This window comes from Piliocolobus tephrosceles, unplaced genomic scaffold, assembly GCF_002776525.5.
Source record: "Piliocolobus tephrosceles isolate RC106 unplaced genomic scaffold, ASM277652v3 unscaffolded_20, whole genome shotgun sequence".
In the NCBI taxonomy this organism is placed as follows: Eukaryota; Metazoa; Chordata; class Mammalia; order Primates; family Cercopithecidae; genus Piliocolobus; species Piliocolobus tephrosceles.
This window is the reverse complement of record NW_022302087.1, coordinates 2,562,301-2,572,079: the sequence shown is the minus strand read 5'-3', so window position 1 is coordinate 2,572,079 and position 9,779 is coordinate 2,562,301. Positions and strand designations below refer to the sequence as shown.

Sequence of the window (9,779 nt, the reverse complement as noted above, 5' to 3'; positions counted from 1 at the left end):
TTTTTTGAGACAGAGTCTCGCTCTCTTGCCCGGGCTGGAGTGCAGTGGCCGGATCTCAGCTCACTGCAAGCTCCGCCTCCCGGGTTTACGCCATTCTCCTGCCTCAGCCTCCTGAGTAGCTGGGACTACAGGCGCCCACCACCTCGCCCGGCTAGTTTTTTGTATTTTTTTTTTTTTTAGTAGAGACGGGGTTTCACCGTGTTAGCCAGGATGGTCTCGATCTCCTGACCTCGTGATCCACCCGTCTCGGCCTCCCAAAGTGAACATACTTCTCTTAATAACTGATATAACATGGACACAAAATTATTAGACCTATAGCAGACTTGCTCTAATTGAGACATACATGTATAAACATTGCACCAGATAGTGGCAGAGTATGCATTGTTTTTAAATGCACACAGAACATTTACAAAAATTGACCATATACTAGGTCACAAAAGCAAGCCCCTTCAGATTTCAAAGTATCAAAACATACAGAGTATGTTCTCTAACTACTGTTCAGTTATTCTAGAAATCAATAAAAGAGATAATCTAGAAAACTGTATGTTCATAAGGTAAGATATATACCTCTAATCTAGGTAACCAATTGGTCAAAGAAGAAATCAATAGAAGTTAAATACATTTTTGAACTGAATAAAAATATATATCAAATCCTGTGTTATTAGATAAAGCTGTGCTTCAAGGAGAATTTGTAGCTTGAGATGTAAATATTAGAAAAAGCAAGATTGAATATCTAAGCATGACATTCAAGAAGTTAATGGAAGAACAGCAAATTAAAAGCACTTGAAGTAATAAGGATAGTTAAAACAAAATCTAAAGCATAAAATAGAAAGGATCAATAAATCCCAAACTTGCTTTTATAGAAAGACCAATAAAATGGACAATTGCATAATAAGTATGTCCAAAAAAGAAAGCAAAAATATCCAAAATCATGAATGAACATGAAAACATAAATACAAATACTGTAGTCATTGAAGATAATAGAGATAATTCTACTACTTGGAGTAGCTACCTGGTTTGTCTCATAGCAGACTTCCTTTGTGAAGAACTGGGAAAACTGGACAAATTTTTTTCTAGTAATTCTTATTTTTGCTTTTCTAGTAAATTATTTAATTCAACCTGGGATAGAGATGATTCCAACCTTTACTTAGTTCTTTGAGGAAGGGTCAGTTTCTCTATCTTTTGTAGCAGATTCTGTCAGTGCCCTTCCCATACCAATTGGACCCTACCTATAGTTTTAGTATGTTCTGGACAGTTCTAGTTTTCCGTATCTGTATCTGTATGCCTCAGGGCCTTTTTTTCTAGAACAGGAGAAAGCTACTTCTCCTGTTTAGAAGACCCGAGGAATTAATATTCCCCCATCACCATAGAAAGCACTCAATCAGTAGGTCTTGGGAGTTATCATATAAATATCCCAGTTGCCTCTTCCCTTGAGTTGGTTAATACTGAGGTTTGTATTTTTGAGTTTTCTAAAATTTCCTGGTTGTAATAACTGCAGTGGCCCACCATGGGTAACTAGCATAATAACACATCTTTTAATTAAAACCTACTTTTCCTTCACTTTATTACTTCTCTACTTTCCTACCATTGTCTCTGTACCTCTCAAATAAACTATTTCCATTGAAATCCTTGAATTACGGTCTGCTTCCGTTGGAACCAAAACAGGGCCTCAATCAAAAGAATGGGCTGTTTACCGGGGCTGCTCCTCCTTATAGACCATGTGCTCCAATATTCCACCAAACCTTGCAAATCTGCTGAAGTTGTGCCACAACTGAATATGGCAGTTACTTTAATGAGAAAAGTAGCTTAAAAGTCAGGTCTCTCCAGAGATTGCCTTTCAGAGGTTTTTATTTTCATTGTCTTAGTAGTTTTCCATTGTTTTCAGATAATTAGTTTTTATATGCCGTCCGGGTGTTTTAGTTATTCTCATTGGGGAGACTGATCTGAAACCACCCAGGCTGTTTGACAGAGGTGGAACTTCGGTATTATGTTTCATGTTTCTATTCAAATTCAAGAGATATTGTTTGAGCTTGGAATGTAGGTGAAATTCTTGGCTGGAAATGTAAATTTGGAAACTATCAGTGTGTAGACACTATTTAAAATTGTGATAGAGGGTTACTTTACCTAGAAAACATGTATTGATAGAGAAGAGGCACATTAAATTGATTGCTAGGGAGACTGAAATAAAGTATCTAGTCAGCTAGGAAAAAAACAGGAAAATGTTGTATATGGAAACCAAGTTATGGAAGTGTAGATTAAATTTTCCTTGCAGATTATACATTATTAAACAGATTACGTAATTTAAACCAAGCACTTGAGGGTAGAAAACATTGGGGAATGGACACAAAGACATAGTCCTGCCTTCCATTTCAACCATGTAAATAAACTATAGTACATAATAAAGCTTGCATTAGCTCAGTTGCAATCAGATTGTAGCATAAAGTGGTTTACCCTTGTATTGGTATTAATGCCAGCATTCCTGTTTACCACAGGTTCAGGGCTGGAAGATTTTAGCTATGTCGCACAATAGAAGGTGTGAGAGTGAAGTGGGATTACCCCTTTCCTCTGAAGTAGGTGTGAATGTTGCCAACCCCTTGGCAGGTATAGGAATACCTTTTTTAAAAAATGTTTTAAAGAGGCTGGGTGCAGTGGCTCACGCCTGTAATCCCTGCACTTTGGGAAGCCTTGGCAGGCAGATCACGAGGTCAGGAGACCAAGACCATCCTGGCTAACATGGTGAAACCTCGTCTCTACTAAAAATACAAAAAATTAGCCGGGCGTGGTGGTGGGTGCCTGTAGTCCCAGCTACTCAGGAGGCTGAGGCAGGAGAATGGTGTGAACGCAGGAGGCAGAGCTTGCAGTGAGCTGAGATTGTGCCAGTGCACTCCAGCCTGGGCGACAGAGCGAGACTCCATCTCAAAAATAAATACATAAATAAAATTTAAAATTGTTTTAAGGAAATAGTTACAAATGACATTCATCAAACTACTTAAAAACAAACATGAGAACGTTGTATCTGGTTGGTATGGATTTTTTTTTTTTTTAAAACCATCTTCATCTCTATTTTTAAAATTTTCTCCAATGAGCGTGAATTATTTGTATCATGTAAACATATGTAGATGTTTGTTCAGACTTACAGACATTTTTAACTGAATAATTTTCCACAGAGAGAAGTTGCAGCTAACAGCCAGAATGGTGAGGAAATTGTTCCTGCTTTGACTTTACGTTTCTTGATTACGCAACTAGAAGCAGCACTTAGGAACATTCAAGCTGCCAATTATACAGTAAGTGTTTTCTTTTTGAAAATTTGATATAATGGACTTGATCAACGTTTCTCAGTGAGAAAACAGCCAATGCATGCTTATTTTAAGGTGTGGGCCAATTTTTAATTTTCTCTTTTACCTCTAGAAAAGGGTATGTATAAATTGATTCCTTCCTGTGTCTTGTACTTTCTTATATGACTTTTGGATAACTTATATGTCTTGTACTTTCTTATGTGACTGGCTCTGTAATATTCTATTCTAGTCTCCTTCCCTACCACAAAATTGTGCATCTTAAGAGAAACTTGAACTAATAGAAATGGGCTTTCCCAATTAGAAATGGAGAATCATAAAGTTAAACAAATAAGCCAAATATAGAAGGACAAATACTGCATGATATCGTTTGAATGTGGAATCTAGGTGTTGAACTCACAGAAGCAGAGAGTACAATGGTGGCTAGGGGTAAGGGGTCAGGAGTACAGACTGAAGAGATGTTGGTCAAAAGATACAAAATTTCAGTTAGTTGTGAGGAATAAGTTCAACAGATCTGTTGTACAACATAGTGACTATAGTTAATAACAATGTATTATAATCCTGAAAATTGCTTAGAGTAGATTTTAAGTATTTTCACCACAAAAATGGTAAATATGTGAGGTTATACTTATGTTAATTAACTTGAGTTAGTCATTTCACAATGTGTACATATTTTATAATGTCATGTGTATGATAAATATATACAATTTTTATTTGTCAATTTAAAAAGAAAAAAAAATTCTGTCTTTTTTAACCATACTTAATCAGTTTCTCTTTCTTCTGAGATCTCTATATCTGTAAAAGTTGGAATTTCTATTAGAGGTAAAATTAACAAAATGTATTTATGTGTTTGAGATCAAATGATACTTTAGAAATAAATAGGGTTATCTTCAAAACAGGACTACCCAGACACCAAAAAAAAGGAGCCTAAGACATTAACTCCCATATTATAATGATGTACAAAGAGATGGAAAAATAATTCTTATTTAGGACTCTGGAGATTAGGGTTCTTACAGGGTGAGTTACACCATTCAGAAGGAGATTCTAGTTGGACTCCAGTGAGGAAACAAAGAAAATGAGGGGTTTGCATCTTGTAATCCTGACAACTTTGGGGATATGGCAGACCTGCTGTTTCTCCCACTGACTAGATTGCCAGTCAGTGAAACAAATCAATGTGAAATCAGCCTTAACAGGTACCCATTGCTTAGCTTTCTTTACTTAGACATTACTTCAAAGATGAGTCTTAGACTAGGAAATGGAAGAGTTTCTCCCTTCGTAGCTCTTGGTAGTACTTGTGAGCAGAAGTGGCATTGTCATGATCAAAGCAGTCTATTGCTGTTTCTAAATTACTCTGTCTGTCCTTCAAGGCCACCAAAAAGGGATAAGACAACCTTGTAGGAGGCAAGAGTGGATTATGTATTATGGGGATGCAGTTGCCAATTGCATCTCTATATTAATTTTGTTCTAGTTCTTGGAATAATCTTTGCTAATGAGGAGAAGGTAGGAGAAAAGGATAGGGGCTTTAAGTTAAAAATGTACAACTTGCATCTTTAAATTCCAGAGATTTTCCTCATCTAATTATAGCATTACCACAATTCTGTATCTTATCTTGTTCTTAGAAATGTTTTATTCAGAATTATATTAGCCAGTCTCTGTTGTGTTAGTCATGAAGCTGTTTTCTTTTAAGTACAAAATAATTGTTCACATTTATTTAATGTTTGCTGTACGGCAGCCACTGTTCTAAGTGCTTTGTAAAAATTAGCGCTTTTACTGTTCCTGAGTACCCTATCTTACCGCACAGAGGTTAAATAACTTGCTAACTTGACCAGGTAGTAAGTAGTGGAGTCAGGATGCAGTCCTTGGCTCTAGATCCTGTGGTCTGAACGACAACATTTTACTGCCTCTTCAAGGATGGGAATTTTAAGGTGGGAACCACTTAGATGTTACGGGGAGTTTATATTAATAGACTCACTTAGTCCATCAAGAACAAACACACATGTCTATCTCCACTGAGATCAGTTTGAAGCCAAATTTCTAATCACAGTCAGTTATCTCCTCATCGAATACTGTTGGTCATTAGAAGCATGCAAGGTGAGAGTATACAGTTAGATCAGTATAAACAGAAAGCTTATGGGCCGGGCGCGGTGGCTCGTGCCTGTAATCCCAGCACTTTGGGAGGCAGAGGCAGGCGGATCATGAGGTCAGGAGTTTGAGACCAGCCTGACCAAGGTGGTGAAACCCCGTCTCTACTAAAAATACAAAAAATTAGCCAGGCGTGGTGGCATGTGCCTATAATCCCATCTGCTCAGGAGGCTGAGGCAGGAGAATCGCTTGAACCCAGAAGGCAGAGGTTACAGAGAGCCCAGATTGCACCACTGCACTCCAGCCTAGGTGACAGAGTGAGACTCCATCTCAAAAAACAAACAAACAAACAAAAAAACCAGAAAGCTTATATCCTGTGGATATTTATTATTCTGTGTACCTAGAAAAATCTTGTTTATGGTATGGGGAAATCTTGATGAAAAAGGGTAATGTGACAGAAGATAGGGTTATAGTCTTCAGTCAATATAGAGCTTAAGAGCAGAGGAGTCCAGGGTTCTCCAGAGAAACCAGACTAGTTTTTGCTGTGTGTGTGTGTGTGTGTGTGTGTCTTTGTGTCTATGTGTCTGTTTGTGTGTTCTGTTTTATATATATAAAACATACACACAAATACTTATATACACATATACATATACATGATTATAAGGAATATATATGTGATTTATTATGAGGAATTGGCTCATGTGATGATAGAGGCTCAGCAAGTCCCATGATCTGCTTCTGTAATCTAGAGACCCAGGAACGCTTGTGGTATAACTCATCCCAGTTCTGAAGGCAGAGAACTAGGTATAAATCCAAGGATGAAGGCAGAAGTTGAGATGAGATGTCCCAGCTCCAGCAAGTAGGCAGGGAGCAAAAAGGGATGAATTCTTCCTTCCTCTACTTTTTGTTCTATGCAGGCCTTAATGGATTGGATGATGCCCACCTACATTGGAGAGGGCAACCTGTTATACCCAGTCTACCATTTCAAAGGCAGTTTTCATCTGGAAACACCCTCAGAGACACACCCAGAAATAATATTTAATCTGGGCATCCTGTGGCCAGTCAAGTTGACACATGAACTTAACCATCACAAATACAATGGACAGAGAGGTCTTGGTGTACCCCTCACACAATTTCCCTCAATAATTACATAATTACATTATTCCAGAACATATTAAAAAAAAAAACAGGAAATTGATGTTGGTTCATGGGGCTTTGTGTCTGGAGTCTCCAAGACCACCCTCATATTCAGAGATTTGCTAGAAGGACTGGACTCAGCATATGGTTATACTAATGTCTAAGATTTATTACGGTGAGTGATAAGGATATATAGTGATCATATGGGGAAAAGACACAGGTGAAGTCTGAGGAAAGCCATCTACAGGTTCCTCCATATTTTCTCCCTTCCTTGAGAAGCCACACAGCATATACGGCCACCTCCAGCAATGCAAATATGGCAACATCCACAATGTTTCTGCCCAGGGAAGCCCATAGGAGACTCAGTGATCAATATTTTTATTGGGCATTGGTCATCCAGGTACCTGCTGCCTGGCATGTATCAAAATTCCAGACTTCCAGAAGGAACTCCCAGGTGCTCAGCATAAATCACATTGTTTGCACAAATAGTCTAGACATAGCAAGGCACCTTTATCAGTTAGGGAACAAAGTTCCCAGACATCAGCAAAGATCAACTTTGCAAGCAGGCCTTAATAAGGATAACTGCCTCAGGCCAGCTCTGTTAACTTTTTAATGCCCAGACTTGTATAGTTCTGTGCCATGTTATCAAATGTGTACATTTGTGTAACTACTACTGCAATCAAGATAAAATAACTATTCCACCACCACAAAAATCTCTCATGACTTTCATGGTCACACCTACTTCTCTCCCTCTACAATTCACTGATCCCTAATCTATCTCATCTGAGTAATTTTGCATAGACCATTTTTATGTGAAGGAAATATCCACATGGTTTGATTTTTCAATGAAGAAGTGATAAACTTTATGTCCATACTATTTTGCAGAATTCATGTGGGAGAGTAAAGGATTTTGATTTAAAAGATCATTGTTTTTTTGTTTTGTTTTGTTTTTGTTTTGAGATGGAGTCTCACTCTGTCACCCAGGCTGGAATGCAGTGGCACGATCTCGGCTCACTGCAGCCTTCGCCTCCTGGGTTCAAGTGATTCTCCTGCCTCAGCCTCCCGAGTAGCTGGGACTACAGCATGCCACCACACCTGGCTAATTTTCTGTATTTTTAGTAGAGACAGGGTTTCACCGTGTTGGCCAAGGATGGTCTCAATGTCCTGACCTTGTAATCTGCCCACCTCAGCCTCCCAAAGTGCTGGGATTACAGGCATGATCCACCGCACCTGGCCAGATCATTGTATTTTTAAAGGTGGATGGTAGCTACTTCAGTGTTCATTATATTATTATTTAATGTGTTCTTAATACCTAAAATATTACATATTAAAAGAGAGAGTGAAAGAGAGTTTTTGAAAGGTTTAATGTAACAAATTTTTATACTTCTTTTTTACCAGTTTTTTAAAATTTTTATTTTTAATTTTCGTGGGTACATAGGTGTACATTTTATGGGGTACGTGAGATACTTTGATGCAGGCATACAATATGTAATAATCACATCAGGGTAAATGGGCTATCCATCACCTCAAGCATTTATCTTTTGTGTTACAACAGTCCATTTATACTCTTTTTTTTTTTTTTTTTTTTTTGAGACGGAGTCTCGCTCTGCCACCCAGGCTGGAGTGCAGTGGCCGGATCTCAGCTCACTGCAAGCTCCGCCTCCTGGGTTTTACGCCATTCTCCTGCCTCAGCCACCGGAGTAGTTGGGACTACAGGCGCCCGCCACGTCGCCCGGCTAGTTTTTTTTTGTATTTTTTAGTAGAGATGGGGTTTCACCGTGTCAGCCAGGATGGTCTCGACCTCCTGACCTCGTGATCCGCCCGCCTCGGCCTCCCAAAGTGCTGGGATTATAGGCTTGAGCCACCGCGTCCGGCCTCTTTTTCTTATTTTAAAATGTACAACAAATTATTGTTGACTGTATAATCATTTCAATTGATGCTAAAAAAGTAGGGTTGGTATTTTTGTAGAGATAGTATCTCACACTATTGCCCACTTAGGTTAAAATGGCTTATGTACAAAATATAGGCAATAAATGCTGGTGAGGATGTGGAGAAGAGAGAACCCTCTTACACTGTTAGTGGGAATGTAAATTAGTAAAACCATTATGGCAAGCAGTTTGGAGGTTCCTCAAAAAACTAAAAATAGACCTACCATAGGATCCAGCAATCCCACTGCTGGGATATACCCAAAGGAAAGAAAATCAGTATATCAAAGAAGTATTTGCATTCTCATGTTTATTGCAGCACTGTTCACAGTAGCCAAGATTTGAAAGCAACATAAGTGTCCATCCAGATGAATAAATAACAAAAATATGGTACGTATACACAGGGGAGTACTATTCAGCCATAAAAAAGAACAAGATTCCCCCCAGCACTTTGAGAGACTGAGGTGGGAGGCGCACTTGAACCTGGGAGTTCAAGACCAGCCTGAGCAATGAATTGTGTGAGACCCCATCTCTACAAAAAAAAAAAAATAAAAAAAAGATCCTGTCACTTGAAACAACATGGATGGAACTGGAGGTCATTGTGTGAAGTGAAATAAACCAGATAGAGAAAGACAAACTTTACATGTTCTCACTCATTTGTGGGAGCTAAAAACGAAAACAACTGAACTCATAAAAATAGGAGAAAAAAAATAGACAGTAGAATGATGGTTACCAGACACTGGGAAGGGTAAGTGGGGGTTGGAGAGACTGTGGTGAATTATTTAGCATGTCAATTGCTTTTATAAGCTCCAGAATTTCTACTTGATTTTTTTTAATTTTTTTTTATTATTTTTTTTTATTATACTTTAAGTTCTAGGGTACATGTGCATAACGTGCAGGTTTGTTACATATGTATACTTGTGCCATGTTGGTGTGCTGCACCCATCAACTGGTCAGCACCAATCAATTCATCATTTATATCATGTATAACTCCCCAATGCAATCCCTCCCCCCTCCCCCCTCCCCATGATAGGCCCCAGTGTGTGATGTTCCCCTTCCCGAGTCCAAGTGATCTCATTGTTCAGTTCCCACCTATGAGTGAGAACATGCGGTGTTTGGTTTTCTGTTCTTGTGATAGTTTGCTAAGAATGATGGTTTCCAGCTGCATCCATGTCCCTACAAAGGACGCAAACTCATCCTTTTTTATGGCTGCATAGTATTCCATGGTGTATATGTGCCACATTTTCTTAATCCAGTCTGTCACAGATGGACATTTGGGTTGATTCCAAGTCTTTGCTATTGTGAATAGTGCCGCAATAAACATACGTGTGCATGTGTCTTT

At 38.6% G+C, this 9,779-nt stretch overlaps 1 protein-coding gene across 5 annotated transcripts in view; it reads left to right on the top strand.

Moving 5' to 3' along the window:
• The window catches only part of DZIP3 (DAZ interacting zinc finger protein 3), a 109,277-nt gene that overhangs the window by 24,531 nt on the left and 74,967 nt on the right, over nucleotides 1–9,779 (top strand). For all 5 annotated transcript variants that reach the window (XR_003309924.1, XM_026456830.1, XM_026456828.1 and 2 more), the window contains exon 5: nucleotides 3,168–3,284. Coding sequence is in view for 4 of the 5 variants with exons in the window: in XM_026456830.1 (XP_026312615.1) it covers nucleotides 3,168–3,284 (117 nt within the window). In the remaining variant the exon portion in view is untranslated. The remainder of the gene's footprint in view (nucleotides 1–3,167; nucleotides 3,285–9,779) is intronic.